This window comes from Saccopteryx leptura, chromosome 5, assembly GCF_036850995.1.
Source record: "Saccopteryx leptura isolate mSacLep1 chromosome 5, mSacLep1_pri_phased_curated, whole genome shotgun sequence".
Lineage (NCBI taxonomy): Eukaryota > Metazoa > Chordata > Mammalia > Chiroptera > Emballonuridae > Saccopteryx > Saccopteryx leptura.
Window position 1 is genome coordinate 4,278,399 of NC_089507.1, and position 16,035 is coordinate 4,294,433.

Consider the following 16,035-nt stretch of genomic DNA (forward strand, 5'->3'; position numbering starts at 1 on the left):
GATGGAAGGATGGATGACTGGATGGAAGGAAGGATGGATGGAGGAAGGGATAGACGACAGATGGATAATGAAAGGAAAGATGGATGGATAGATGGGATGAATGGGATAGAAGGATGGATGGAAGATGGATGGGTGGAAGAAAGGATGGGTGAATGGATGGGATGGATGAAGAATAGATAGAGGGATAGAAGGAAGAATGGACAATAAATGGAAGGATGGATGGATGATTGAATGGATGGATGGATGGATGGATGACTGGATGGATGACTGGATGGAAGAATGGATGACTGGATGGATGACTGGATGGAAGAATGGATGGATGGATGACTGGATGGATGATTGGATGGATGGATGGCTGGATGACTGGATGGAAGAATGGATGGATGGATGACTGGATGGATGATTGGATGGATGATTGGATGGATGGATGACTGGATGGAAGGATGGATGGATGGATGACTGGATGGATGATTGGATGGAAGGATGGATGGATGGAAGGATGGATGGATGGATGACTGGATGGATGGATAATGGATGGATGGGATGAAAGGGTTAGAGGGATGGATGGAGGAATCAAGTATTGCTTTTCCCTGGGCTCTCCCCCACTCCATCTACACTATGAAGGTCTTCAGCTCAGTGAGCTCCATGGCGCTTCAGGCTCTTCCTGCTCCCACATCTCCAGTCTAACCTCCTCGTGTGCATCCCCCCCACGCCCTGGTGTTACCAGAGCCTGCAGGTCCTGAGAGGCGCGCAGCAGCCCCTCGGCCGCGGTCATCCGTGCGGTCAGGGCCATCTCGAGCTGCCGGGCTTTGGAGCTGGAACACTTCAGCTGGTCCACAAGCACGTGCTGGATGTTTTCCATCTGTTTCCAGAAAGCTTCCATCTGTGAAATGAGGATGAGAAGCAAGAGGTGGGGGGTGGGGGGAGCTTTAAGAAAGCTGCAAAGCGGCAGGGTGCAGGCTCGGGACTCACCACACATTCCTGATCACAGATCCTAGACAACCCCACCCTTCTCGGCGCTGATCTTGGCCATATTCGCATTCCCTAGCGGTCCCTCCTCATTCCATCGTAGGTGCCCGTCAGTTTCAAGGTGGCTTTTCAGCAAACGGCAAGGAGCTGGCCATAAGGCAGGAAAGTCCAGTGGGGGCGGTGTGTGTGTGTGTGTGTGTGTGTGTGTGTGTGTGTGAGAGAGAGAGAGAAGGGGGTGCATGAAAGTCGACAGCGTGCTCTAGGAAGCTTCTAGATCTTTAAAAGGGATTCAACATGTCCTGGAAATAAAAGCCTGAATGGTCATTGATAAGTAGTAGTTATTGTCCTAAAAGTACCAAGGAGAATGTGGCGGACAGGACCGCTGACCACAAAACATATTCTCCTTTAAAATCATTTTCCTTTCCCTGTTTCCTATCTCGTCAGGAGCGTTGCTGGGAACCGCCCAGGGGCGCTTAAGAGTGTCAGGACTCCCTTTGTGTCATGGTGGCCGCCCAGGACTCGGAGACCACCACCGGTCGTCTTAGTGACTTCCTGTTATTTTCATGCATGCAGGTGATGTGCTTCACCCACTTTATTTCTAGAGAAAATACAGATCAGGAGGGCAAGGGACAGGCTCAGAGAGACCGGTCGCTCGTCCTAGGTCACCGCAGAAACAAAGGGCGGAGGCTGATGAGGTTGGTTCGGGCCCGACCAGCTCCCAGCTTCACCCAGCTCGGCTCTACCTCTCGGCCACTGAAACGGACATTTCTCGCTGGGCAAGCATGGGAGGGGCCAGGGGCCAGTGGCATCAGGAGCCCATGCTGATCTCGTTGTTGCTATGGCTGAAGGTGAAGAGGAAGGACAACCGGACACTGACCATCCGGCCAGCCACCTCCCAGGGCTGGGCATGGCCAGGAGACAGCCCATGGCTGCAGGAACTGGCACCTCTTCAAAAGTGTGGTCTCCATTCTCGGGGCCTCCGGGCAGCTCAGTGAACCATCCTCTGCCCCCCATCACACCCGCCCTGCCGTCTTCACGGCCACACCCTGCTCTGTCCTTCTGCTCCATCAGAGGACCTCCTGTCCAGCTGCTGGGAGAGGATGCGGACCCCCATCCGTGAATCCCTGCGTGCCTGGAAGCGGAGTGCCATGTCCAACCAGCTCTGCAGTGCCCCTCCAGTCCCGGGGCGCCAGGAGGCTTGGCCCGTCCTTTTTAAAATCTTGGACTTCCCTTGGCGTCTGTGACGTGCTTTTCTCCTGGTTCCTCCAAGTCCTTACTCCGCCTTCCGGTCGTGATTCTGCTGGACTCTTGTTCCCTGACTGCTGGCAGGATCCACGGTCCGGCACAAGCTCCTCTCTCTGCCTGTTCTCCACACACTCCTGGGCCGCCGTGTCTCCACTGTCGGAGGTCACCAACGCCGTAGAGGATCTTCCGAGGACTGTGGAGCCTCTGTCTGAGCTGTGCAGGCAGGGGACAAGCCGTCCCACTGCCTCGGGGGGTCTGTGGCCGCTGGAACCCAGGTGAGCTCCCTCCCCTCACCGTTTCCTCCGAAGAAGACGCTCCCTCTCCGTGTCCTCTTCCTGCGCTGGGGAGGGACTCCGTCCCCAGGCGCCTCCAAGCCACGCAGCTGGAGCTCAGCATCTCCCCTCCCAACCAGCGTCACGCTGGGGTCCTCATTTCCGCAGAACTGACCCTCCGCACCCTCCTCCTCCCCGATCCCATTATAGTCCAGTCTGTCCGCTCCCACTTTTTCTCACCTCTCCATCTCTGCTGCAGACGCCTCCCTGGGACCCCCAGGGCACCAGCCCAGCAGCTCCGCCCTGGCCTCCACACAGCAGACCCCGAGGTCCTCCTAACACCAAAATGGGCCGCGCCCACCCTCTGCCACTAACCTACAGGGACGCCCCCTCCCTGGCACGGGGTGAGAAAGAACCCTTGGGCAGTCCCTGGCTTCATCTTGCTCTGACTGCTCCTGGGCCCTCCCAGTGCCCCCTGCCCGCCCGCCCCTTGGCCAGCACCCACACTTCTCCCAAATGCCCCCCTCATGGTCCCTTCCTCTATGAAGGCTCTCGGAACTCTGGGGTAAACTTCCTCTCTCTTCCCCGTGCCTCTGCCTTCCCGTGTTGCCATCTGTCACCTGTGTAACCCATGAAGTCCTCATCCGCTCACCGCTCGGTCCCCACACCCACCCACTCCGCCCCCAGGCCTGGCCTGAGCATCTCTCGGGCAGGGCCAGGTCTACGCTCACGTTGACCCTCAGTAGCCAGCACCACGGATACACTATGTTTGTTTAATACATAATATATGAACGGGGGGAGGGGCGTAGATCCAAAAAAGCAAAAATAACCAAGAGCTCTGTGAGGGAGGCCATGTTCTCCGGAAGGTAAAGCTCGCTCCTACGGGCGATGCCGGCAGCGGGAGCGGTTAGCGGCCGGGCCGGCACCTTGCTCTACCCCCTGGGGGGCATGGCAGAGAGAGGTAGAGCAAGCTTTGCTCTGAATGACGAAAAGGTCAATCTAAACTTTAAACAAGGGGAGTCGGTTAGAAAGAAAAAGAAAAAGGAGCCTCCCTTCATCCTGTAAATCTTGGCCCTTTCATTGTTCCTTCTCTATCAATCGCTTTAATTTAGAGAAACTGGATCCCTGGCTCCAAGGCAGAACAGAGCGGGGGATTCCAGCATCTAACAGGCCCCCCAGGTCTTAACCTCACCCGGAAACCAGGGGTCTCCGTCTCCCTGCCCGAGAGAGCCCCCGCCACCTGCCACGTACGTTCTCTATCAGCTGCTCGGAACACTCCCTCTCCCGCTTCTCCACGTCGGCCAGGGAGGTGCACTCGGGGTCGCCCGCACCCGACGTCTCTGTGCTCAGCAGTCTGGCCTGAAGTCTCCTCTCTAATTCCTCTAAATCCTGGGCGGGAGGGGGAGGGGGGGAGGGGGGAGCGGGGAGGCCAAAGAAAGAAAACGGAGAGAAAAAAAACCAAGTGTTTCTTCACTTCTAGAAAAGGAGATGCTTTTCTTTTGCACATTATCATGTAGTATGGCTCCACGGTAATGAAGCACTCTGGGCGCTGTCCGGGTCAACGTTTGATGATGGAAATCTCGCTTTTTCTCATTAAACATAGAGCCTCAAGGGCAAGGGGTTATTCCTCTATATTCCTCATCCCCCCACAAAAAAATAGGCCATCCGTAGAAAACGTGGAGATACATAGTATCTTTCCATCCTGATGAAGTCCTGGAAAACCACATATTTTGAGACACCCCAAGCTTGTGCGGAAAGTAACACCAGGGCGCTTCTCCGTGACAGCTAGTGTGACCAACACGCTCCTCTTTTCTCGGCTTCCGACATTTTCCCGCATTTTAATATTATGCATTGTTATTTCTTGTACCTGTATACATGCTTTGACAGCTCTATATTGTGTTAAAAAGTGCATATTGTAATCCACCCCTTTTATACATGAAAGAAAAAAAAACCACTTCCATAGGTTGTGTCCATTATAACACACTGTTTTTCAGTTACTTTGGAATACAGGGTGAAGGCTTACGTTTTCTTGTTTTGAAAGAATCTTCTGGTGGAATTCATCATCGGACTTCTTTTTCGGGAGAAGGTCAAGGAGGCACATCTTTAAAATCTGAATAAACATCTATCGCCCGAAAGGGAAACAGACAAAGAGGAAGGTTTGCACGGTGGCGCCTCCTTCCGCCTCCTCCCGCTGTTTCTGTCCGTCTGTCTGCCTCTCTGGGTAAAGTGAGCTGGTGCCTATCCACAGGCAGAGACAGCTTTTCCATTTAGGGATCTGTGCCTACGACGGTCTCTCCCCACGCTGCGCTGGCTCCGTCGTGACCCACACCCACCTCCCGAGGGTCTCCGGGACTCACTGCACCCACAGCCCGGGTCCCGGCTCCTGAGCCGTGAAAGGGTGACAAGCCCACCTCTCCACCTTACCACGTGCTTGTCCTGCCTCAGTGCCGTGTCCAGCTGTAGAAGATCTTTTAGGTGAAGGTTATAGATGCACAGGTCCAGGTCCGCGCTGCGGCCACGGGAGAAACAGAAAGGACCTTTAGGGCAGCGGTTTTCAACCGGGAGTCGGCGTCATCTTCACACAACGCCAGGCTGGGTCACTCTCTCGCAGACCAGCACGGAACTTCCGGCGGACGGTCAGCAGTCCACGGACCACGGGCCGGCCGTGGAAAACCACGGGGTTCGAGTGTTCGAGGCAGGGAGAGAGGTTACAGAGCAGCAGCTCATCCCTGCTTCAGTACAAGCTGGATTTAAGTTCTGCGGAGGGCGGAGATTCCTAACAGCCACCCCCCAGGTCTACAAAGAAGGAATCGGAGGGGCTACGTGACACCCACTTGTGACCAGAAGGGAGCTGTTGTCTGGACATCAAGGACAAAGCCGGAAGAGACGGAAGGAGGAAAAAATGAAATGAACGCCTCCTCCTGGTCACCAGCGTGTCTAATATCCCGTGTACCATTCTGAGTGCTGAATGGCATCACTCTTGTGCCCATTTTACAGACGGGGAAATCGAGGGTCAGAGAAATCAAGTATGGGTCACACGGTCATGGGGCAGACAACAGGCAGGGTGTAAATAAAGGCCTTTATCTTGTTTCCTACACCGGCAAACATATTGAAAACGCCATGGTTCACTGAAATGCCCGGAGGCCCCGAGAATGGAGACCACACTTTTGAAGAGGTGCCAGTTCCTGCAGCCATGGGCTGTCTCCTCCACCTGCACTGTCAGAAGTCCTCTAAGTCCACGCGCTTAGGAACAGCCTCTTCCAGCAAGGCGGGCTGAACCAACGAGGAGCCTAGGCAGTCAGGTCCCTCCCGCCCTGGGCCACCTTCACGGTCCACACCGAGCTCAGGAATCTGAGACCACTCTGTCCACAGCCCTGGGCTGTGCCCAGGGCCCCTTAAACTCACCGAGCTCCAGAGCAGACTGGCCTGAGGACCGACCCACAGACCTGCCGGACTGAGTTTCCTGAGCACCTACAACCTGCTGAGCCCCGCTCCTGGCTGGGTCGTTTGGTGATTGCGAGCGTGGGCTTCAGAGATACGGCCGTGGGGTCAAACCTGGCTCGATCGCCATCTGCTGTGTGACCATGGGCAAGTCACTCAGCTTCTCTGAAACTCTATTTTTCATAAAATGGAGACAAAGCTAGCACTTCACGTGATCAGGTTGTTGGGAGGCCTTCATTCCTTGACTGATTCACAGTCATTCCTCCCTGAACCCGCCCCACGCCCCCACCGGCGGTGGAGACGGGCAGGGAACCAGACAGACCCAACCCCTGTGCTCGCACAGCAGGTCGTCCCTGCAAAGTGCTTGGCGCCCTGCCCAGCGCCCAGAGGCTCAGTCAGTGTCAGCGCGGCTGTGCCATGCCCAGGGCGCGGCAGTAATCCAGAGTCCCCTCTGCTGGCTCTCCCCAACGCTCGGGCCTGCCTCCGTCACCCTCGTGCTGGTCGACCCACGTGGCAAGTGACAGAGGGATCCTGGGCCCCACTCTGAGGCCGGGTGGCCGCGCGTCCGGCCGCCCTGGGCCTCCGTGTCCTCCCAGGACCGTGCTGCGACTCACCGGTCCGCGTCCTCCCTCCGTCCCCTCCCTCCTCACCTCTCACAGGTCAGCGCCTCGGGGAAGCTGCCGACCCGCAGGAAGGTCCGGCCGAGGAACCTGTCGTCGCTGGCGGCCGAGTGGATGCTGGACGAGGAGCTGCCGCCGTCGTCCTTCTCGGCCTGGCTCAGGCTCCCCAGGCTGCTGGACGCGGACGCCTCCCCCGGCTGGTTGGGCAGAACCACCTGCTTTAGGTTTTCGTGCAGGGACGGGTTGGAGGAACCGTCGGCCAGAGGCTGGGGCGGCAGAAGAGAAATCGGACTCTTAGGTCTTAGAGCACGTGACCATCGGGAGTCTGTTCCGGTCACTTCCTGAGCGACAGGAGACGCGGCCCCCAGGGTGACCAGGCTGCGGCAGACTGGGGAGGGGTGTGTGTGAGTGGACCCCAGTCACAGCTCCCTTCCCCGGGGGGCCAGGCCCCTAGCCCTCAGATACGAGCCCCCCTCTGTGCCCTGGTGGCCCCTACACCTGGCGCTTGGCCGCCCCCTGGACCTGCCCTCCAGCGGCCCACCTGCCCGGCCCACCTCTGGCTGCCGTCTCAGCCCCCCCCCGGCCTGCTCTGTCACCTAACCTGCTGGCCACCTCGCTCTTCTTCACCTCCTGTCCCCAGGTCTTCCAGGTGCCACCCACGGCACGGCCCGAAGACGGGCTCACGGTGCCTCATCAGAGAAATGAGTTCCTGCCAGGACCACAAGAGGTCACAGCCTGGTACAGCCTGGGTGGGAGGACTGTCCCCCAGGCTGAACACCCTCCCCCGTGGGGCCGAAGCGGCCCTTCCTCCAGACACAGACCCCACCGCCTGCCTCGTCCGCAGCCCAGCCCACGCCCTGGTCCGCACGGCCCCCCACCCAGACTGGGCCGACCTCCAGGGTGAGAGCGATGCCTCCCTGGCCCTGGAGCCCCCGCTGTGGCCACCGGAGGCTGCCCAGCAGGGGGTGTGGAGATGAAGCACTGCCCCTGCTCTGGGAGTCTGCCCTTCCCGCCCCCACAGCTACGGGAAGGAGGCGGTTCCCAGTGTGTGTTCCAGGGAACCGTTCCGTGCACCGTGACCAGTTTCTGTTCCCGGTTAACGGTTCCACAGGAAATCCACTTCGGGACAGTCCGTGTTAAACGAGGCGGAATAGCTTCTTTGGCACGGGGATGCTCAGGGCCTTCGCTATGCCCTGGCTGTCTCCAAAAACGAGTAACAATTTAGGAAACCGAACGTGTCCCGAGGGCTTGGATGTCACTCACTGTTCTAAGCCGTTCTGTCTATTGTCTGATTTAACCCCCAAACAACCAGGTGAGGCAGGAGGGCCCGTTACTCCCATTGTATAGATAAAGAAACTGAGGCCCCAGAAGTCAGGAGATGACCAGCAGTACATGGCGCGGGTGGGAGTTAGGACCGAGCCACGGTGACTCCGGACCCTGTCCTCTTTCCCACCAGGAGAGTGGGCAGCACTTTCCTCAGCTTTCTCGACCAGGAAACTCTTTTTCTACTTTTTTTTTTCACAGATCATCTCATTGGCCAAGGGCTCCTTGAGGCATCATGGGATACGCCACTCTCTGCAACACTCCCGGCCGCAGCTGTGACCTCCTGCCTTCAGGTAAGAACCTGCAGCCAGGTGTGGGTCGGGGTGGGTAAGGGTTGGCTGGTGGCCCTGCTACTTTCTGTAGTTTGACCTCCGGCAGGTCATTAGCCTCTCTGGGCCCCCCGCTTCATTATGTGTAATGGGGAGATGATAATATTATGGATCTTACAGGAATAGTTCAAGGTTGAAATGCCTCACGCATGACACACGTTTAGCATTCTGCCGGCCCTACAACATGTGTTCCGTGTCGGCTGCCGGCGTTAGTCTTGGGGTCTGCGAACGAGACACTAGGGACGGTGTCTGCGTCAGTGTTAAACGAGCAGGGTGGTTGCTGTCCTACGGTGCTGTCACCTGGGGTCCCTGAGGATACAACAGACTACGGTAATTCCTTACCTTGACCTACCACGGGCATTCCCGGACCCTGGCAACGCCATCATCCAATGGATCAACCCTAAACTGTTGCTCAGTTACAAAGTCTCAGATTTCTCCCTATTTAAGTGCCTTGCTATAGAACCCTCAAAGAGAACCCGAATTGCACATGGAAGCCCACGGCTCCTACCCCGATCTCCAGTACATTACTGAATAACTGCGCGTCTAAGGTGGGGCTCAGGACTCTCACCCGGAACTTCTGGTTGATGGGGTAGATGACTCTGGCCTTCAGGGCAAATGCTGTGATGTTGCTGTTGAAGGAGAGCTCGTGCTCCTGGGAAGGAAGAGAACAAATGGCATGGCGGCTTTCCGGAAGGTGAAGGACAAACCAGCAAGAGTTCCCAAAAGGCCACATCCCATTTGCAACAATGGCCTGGGAGAGGGGCCACAATGGGCAGACAGATCTAAGTAGGTACTCACTTGGTAGATGGATGAGTGATTGATGGATGAATCGGGAGGATGAATGAATGGACAGAAAGACAACAGGTAGGTGGATGGATGAACAAACAGAGAGGTAAATGGATGGGCAGGTGAATGGTTGGATGGATGGATGGATGGATGGATGGATGAATGGATGGATGGATAAATGGGTGGATAGATGAGCGTACATATGAATGTATAGCTAGATGGATAGGTGGATGGGCAGGTAAACGAATGGATAGATGGATGGATGGATAGATGGATAATGAATGGATGGATGATAGATGGATGATGATGGACAGATGGACAGATGGATGGATGATGGATAGATGATGGATGAGCATGTGAATGGTTGGATGGTTGGATGGATGGATGGATGGATGGATAATGGATGGATGGGTGGACAGATGGATGGATGATGGATGGATGACGGATAGATGATGGATGGGCAGGTGAATGGTTGGATGGGTGGATGGTTGGGTGGATGGTTGGATGGATGATGGATGGATGATGGATGGGCAGGTGAATGGATGAATAGACAGATGGATGAATGATGGATAGATGGGTGATGGACAGATGGATAGACAAATGCGTGGATGGCTACATGGACAGATGAGTGGATGGACAGATATGAATAGATGGATGAGTAGGTGGGAGGATGGGTGGGGAGGGATAAGTGTACTGACAGGTGGATGAATGGACAGACAGATGTTATATTGCACATTCATTTAATTCCAAGTCTTCACCTTTGGATAAAATCAGGATTTAAATAACATGACAATAATTAACCAGAGTGTTTCTAAAAACTGTGAACCACATTTTCATCAAAAAGTCAAATATAGTAACTTTAGCATTGCCAGTGGTATATATAAACACTTGTGTGTGGCAGTATTCACGCAAGACTTTGGATTAGATCTTTAAACAGCAAAGCAGTGGTGGGCCACGTCCTTGCATTTCTCTGAGCCTTGGATTTCCCTGGTAGTGCGTCTGTCCCCAGGACCACGTAGGGAAGCACCAGCAGAGTGGCTGGGACAGGACAGAAGCAAAACTGTGGCAGCTGTGAGGAGTGGTGAGGAGCCCGTGAGGCCCTGCTCAGGTACCGCCTCCCCCGGGAAGCCTTCCTGACCACAGCTGGACACACTCAATCCTAGCCTGCTCTCCATCCCCACATCTCTCCGTATCTGTCCCCCGTCAGGGTCGTCCCCCTGAATAAATGCTTTGGAAACAACTAGGAAGTGGACGGAGGTGAGCAGGCAGGCAAGTCAGGAGCATGGAGCCCAGACCCCGAGCAATCTCTACCCAACCGTTCCCAAGAGCCTGGCGGGTGGAAACTGCGTCCGCTCCTACGTCAGTGCTTTTCAGCTAAATCTCGAAGAAAGAGCTCCAAGCAATGAGCGAAAGATACGTTCCACTTCCTCATAACGTGGAGGGTGAAACACGCCTGACCGAGCCAGCAACCTGGGCCCTGTCTGTCTCCAGAGAGCATTTCCCATGCTGCCCTACTGAGCAGGCAGGGAGGGGCAAGGGCCACAACTCTTGTCACTGCTATCCACCCCTTATGACTCACAAAAGTAGACTTAGATGACAAGAATGGGAAAGACCACCAACATGTGTCACCTCCTGAAGCTTCAAAGGGTCCAGCCACAGAGGTACTGTCTCCATTTCTCACATAAGGCAGATGGGACACAGAGAGATCGAGCCATGTGCCCAAGGTCACACAGCTAATAAATGCCAGACCTAGGAAGTGAACCCAGACTCCCTGGTTCTAGAGCGGCCAACCAAGGCTTGAAGGGAGACACCTTCCATTTCATCCTCCACTTGGCAATCAAATGATCTTTTTTTTAAAAAAAAAAATTTTTTTTAATTTAGAAAATTCAATTTAATGTGGTGACATTAAGCAATAGAGTCCATAGGTTTCAGGTAAACATTTCTATAGCACTTGAAGTGTGGAGTGTGTTGTGTACCCGTTACCCAAGTCAAATCATTTCGGTCACCAGGTATTTATCTCTTTACTCCTTCCTCCCAACCCTCTCTCACAACCCCCTCCGCCTGGTAACCACTTCACTCTTATCTGTGTCCACGAGTCTCAGTTTTATATCCCACCAATGTGCGAAATCATATAGTTCTTAGCTTTGTCTGATTTACTTATTTCACTCAGTATAATGTTCTCAAGGTCCATACATGTTGTTGTAAATGGCAATATGTCACTATTTTTTATGGCTGAGTAATATTTCATTGTATATATGCACCACATCTTCTTTATCCAACCCTCTATCAAGGGACACTTTGGTTGTTTCCATGTCTTGGCCACTGTGAATAATGCTGCAATGGGCATGGGGATGCATGTGTCTTTGGGTACCAATGTTTTTGAGTTTTCTGGATGGGTACCCAGTAGAGGGATTGCTGGGTCAGATGGTAGTTCTAGTCTTCATTTTCTGAGGAACCACCATACTGCCTTCCATAATGCCTGTACCGGTTTACATTCCCACCAGCAGTGCGTGAGGGTTCCTTTTTCTCCACAGCCTCTCCAACACTTGTTATTCCCTCTCTGGTTAATAACAGCCAGTCTAACAGGTGTGAGGTGGTATCACATTGTAGTTTTGATTTGCATTTCTCTAATAGCTAAAGAAAATGAGCATCTTTTCATATATCTGTTGGCCATTTGTATGTCTTCTTGGGAGAAGTATCTATTCAGGTCCTCTCCCTGTTCTTTAATTGGATTGTTTGCAGCTAAGCTTTGTAAGTTCTTTATATATTCAATATTTTGGCTATTATCCCCTTCTCAAAGCTGTTATTTGGAAATATCACCTTCCATTTGCTTGGCTGCCTATTTGTTTTGTTGTCAGTTTCTTTTGCTGTGCAGAAACTTCTCAGTTTGATGTAGTCCCATTCATTTATCTTTGCCTTCACTTCGTTTGCCTTTGGGGTCAAATTCATAGAGTGCTCTCTATGACCAAGGTCCATACAGTTCAGTACCTGTTTTTCTCTATGTAATTTATTGTTTCAGGTCTTATATTTAGGTCTTTGATCCATTTTGAATTAGTTTTTGTGCAAGGGGACAAGGTGTAGTCCAGTTTCATTCTTTTGCATGTGGCTTTCCAGTTTCCCCAGCACCATCTATTGAAGAGGCTCTCTTTTCTTCATTGTGTATTTCTGGCTCCTTTGTCAACAATTATTTGTTCATATGTATGTGGTTTTCTTTCTGGGCTCTTAATTCTGTTCCATAGGTCTGTCTGTTTTTCTGCCAACACCACGCTGTTTTGATTATAGTGGCCCTGTGGTATAAGTTGAAGTCAGGAATGTGATATCTCGGCTTCATTCTTTATTCTCAGGATTGCTTTGGCTATTCGGGGTCTTTTATGCTTCCATAAAAATTTGGTGATTTTTTTTTTTTTTTGTATTTCTTTTAAAAATGACATTGGTATTTTAATAGGGATTGCATTAAATTTGTATTTTGCTTTGGATAATATAGCCATTTTAACTACGTTGAGTCTTCCAATTCATGAATGTGGGATATTTTTCTATTTCATTATGTCTTTTTCAATTTCCTTTTTGTTAATTATGTTTTGCAGTTTTCAGTATATAGATCCTTCACATTCTTTGTTAAGTTTATTCGTAGGTATTTTATTATTTTTTGTTACAAATGTAAAAGAAACTTCATTTTCTGAAGTTTCATTGTTGGCTTATACAAAAGCATTAGACTTTTGTATACTGATGTTCTATCCTGTGACTTTACTGTATTTGTTTATTGTTTCTAATAGTTTTTTGGTGGCGTCTTTGGGGTTTTCTCTATATATTGTAGGATCATGTCATCTGCAAAAAGTGATAGCTTTCCTTGATATGGATGCCTTTGATTTCTTTCTCTTGCCCAACTGCTCTGGCTAGGACTTCCAGTTCTATGTTGAATAAGAGTGGAGGGAGTGGGCAGTCTTGTCTTATTCCGGATTTTAGAGGGAAAGCCTTCAGTTTTTCACCATTTAGTACTATATTGGCTGCTGGTTTGTCATATATGGCCTTTATTACGTTGAGGTACTTTCCTTCTACACCCATTCTATTGATGTATCACATCAACTGCCTTTCCTGCATTTATTGATAAGATCATATGATTTTTGTCCTGTGTTTTGTTGATGTGCTGTATTACATTGATAGATTCGCATACGTTGAACCATCCTTGTGCTCCTGGAATGAATCCCACTTGATCGTGATGTATTATTTTTTTAATGTATTGCTGTGTTCCATTTGGTAGCATTTTGTTTAGGATTTTAGCATCTGTATTCATTAGAGATATTGGTCTGTAGTTTTCTTTTTTTGTGTGTTGTCCTTGCCAGGTTTTGGTATCAGGGTTATGTTGGCTTCATAAAATGTGATGGGCAGTATTACTTCTTCTATTTTTGGGAAGACTTTTAGAAGGATAGGTACCAGATCACCTTTGAATGTTTGGTAGAATTCACTAGTGTAGCCATCTGGCCTTGGACTTTTATGTTTGGGGAGGTTTTTGATTGTTGTTTCTATTTCCTCTCTGCTTATGAGTCTGTTGAGGTTTTCCACTTCTCCGTGACTCAGTCTCGAAAGATCGTATAGTTCCAGGAACTTATCCATTTCTTCGAGATCGCTGAATTGGGTGGCATCTAATTTTTCATAGTATTCTACTGTGATCCTTTGTATATCTACGATGTCTGTGGTAATTTCTCCTCCTTCATTTCAGATTTTGTTTATTTGAGTCCTTCCTCTTTTTTTCCTTAGTGACTCAAGCCAGGGGTTTGTCAATTTTATTGATCTTTTCAAAGAACCAGCTCTTTGTATTAATTTTTTTCTATAGCTTCTTTCTTCTCTGTTTCATTGAGTTCTGCTCTAGTTCTTACTATTTCCTGTCTCCTGCTGACTTCAGGTGGCCTGTACCAGCTTACATTCCCACCAGCAGTGAGTGAGGGTTCCATGCAAAGCTTCTTCAGCTGAAGCAATGCAGTTACTGAGGAGAGTAGAGCACAATCGTAGGAGAAGAGTAGCACTTCCGGCGCTGGCCCAGCGGGGTTCTTCCCGGCAAAGGCACGCATGCGCCCACAAAGGAAGCAGTCCACTCCATTCTCCAACACGCAGGGCCTGGATGGAGCGAGCCAAGGCTGAGGCTGGGGGGGGGGGGGGTCGCGTGCCCCAGAACCTTCTGGAATTTTCCGTTTGCTTTTGGCTGATGCGAGCTATTTATCAAAACCCGAGCTCATGCGAGGAGTGACATGGCGCACGCACATCTTGGCCTTCTGTGTGTTAGAAGACACAGGGGTTACAGCTCGACTCACCTGTCACCCAGTCCCGTGCACATTCTCTGACGAGCTCAGCCTGCAGAAGGCAGGGACATCTGGGCAAGCCAGTCACTGGAGCACGCAGATCTTTAACTGAGCTCCTGGCAATTATTAGCTTGGTAATGGGCATAGCCTGGGCGTAGCTAAACAGTTAACAGGGTAAACATTACTGAGTAGAAAAAATGAACTAGCTTCCTGGGGACATAGAAAGACTTGGCTCCCTGCAAAGTTTCTTGAGCACTTATTCTGTGGCAGGTATACCACAGAGTTAACTCACAGGTGACCCCATGGAATCAGCTTATTACTGTCATCATAAAGCTGAGAAACCTGAGGTTCAGAGAGGTTATGTTTCCTGCCCAACATCACGCAGTAAATGGGTAGTGGAGTTGAGACTGAGTTCCAGAATCCTGGGTTCCAAGGCAGGAAGCAATGTCCCTTGGGCTAGACGGAGTGGGGGGCCAGGAAAGAGGTACAGGAAGAACCTATTTTTTAACATCTCCATCAGAGGCCCAGGACTCCTACTCCTAGATATTTGCCCAGTATTTACATAAAAGAAGTGAAACAAAATGAAAACAAATAAACAAACATATGCAAACATTCGCAGAAGCCTTATTCAGATGAGCTGAGCACTGCACACCCCACGCTGTGGCACATCCCCATGACGGACCAAGCAATTACGGGACGAATTACCGACAAGTGCAACAACACGGATAAATCTCAGAAGCAAGACACCGAGGGAATGCAGGCATGAGAAAGCACACGGAACAGTCTAGAACAGCAAAACCAAACCCAGTGCTGGAAGTCACAGCTGTGGCTGCCTCTGGAAGGGGCTTGGGGTACGGGGTAAAACAGAAAGGGCCCTGGCCGGCTGGTTCAGTGGTAGAACATAGGCCTGGTGTGTGGAAGTCCCGGGTTCGATTCCCAGCCAGGGCACACAGGGGAAGCGCCCATCTGCTTCTCCACCCCTCCCCCTCTCCTTCCTCTCTGTCTCTCTCTTCCCCTCCCGCAGCCGAGGCTCCATTGGAGCAAAGTTGGCCCAGGTGCTGAGGTTGGCTCCATAGCCTCTGCCTCAGGCACTAGAATGGCTCCAGCCACAATGGAGCAACACCCCAGATGGGCAGAGCATTGCCCACTCGTGGGCATGCCAGGTGGATCCCGGTCGGGCACATGCCAGAGTCTGTCTCTCTGCCTCTCTGCTTCTTACTTCAGAAAAATACAAAACAAAAACAAAAACAAAAAAACCAGAAAGGGGCCCAGGGTCACCGGAGAACTTTACAGGGTGATGGACCATTCCTGGTAGGGGTATCAGTTTCAAGGCTGTATACACCTGTCACTCATCACACTGTAAACTTAAAGCCGGAGCATTTTACTGTACGTAAATTATGCCTCAAAAAAGAAGCCTACTGGGACCTAAGATCTGTCAGAGGCTCAGGTGGATGGCATCTGTCCCAGGACATAGGACACCCAATGTGCACCTCGGCGAATAAACCCGGACACCCTGCTTACGTCCAGAGCCTCCACATCCTTCGAAGTCCGCGCTCCTCTCTTCCTCCTCCTGGACGGGGAGCCGGTTTCTGAGGGCGTCTGCGCATTAGATTCTAAGTTCCTGAGCAGACTTTGAGCGTCATCTACCTAAAATCCAAAGGTAAGGGGAGACACATGAAGGTAGTCAGCCCAGTGCCCCGGGATTGCAGCCATTGGGTCCCTGACCCCAGCAGTCTGTGTGCACTGGCCCTGTGTG

General features: G+C 51.7%; 1 protein-coding gene across 1 annotated transcript in view; it reads right to left on the reverse strand.

Moving 5' to 3' along the window:
- The window catches only part of EVC (EvC ciliary complex subunit 1), a 60,516-nt gene that overhangs the window by 41,591 nt on the left and 2,890 nt on the right, over positions 1 to 16,035 (reverse strand). The window contains exons 2-8 of the mRNA XM_066384390.1: positions 15,801 to 15,926; positions 8,768 to 8,851; positions 6,578 to 6,813; positions 4,911 to 4,995; positions 4,510 to 4,608; positions 3,738 to 3,875; positions 725 to 883 (exon numbers count right to left, since the gene is read on the reverse strand). Coding sequence (XP_066240487.1) covers positions 725 to 883; positions 3,738 to 3,875; positions 4,510 to 4,608; positions 4,911 to 4,995; positions 6,578 to 6,813; positions 8,768 to 8,851; positions 15,801 to 15,926 — 927 coding nt within the window. The remainder of the gene's footprint in view (positions 1 to 724; positions 884 to 3,737; positions 3,876 to 4,509; positions 4,609 to 4,910; positions 4,996 to 6,577; positions 6,814 to 8,767; positions 8,852 to 15,800; positions 15,927 to 16,035) is intronic.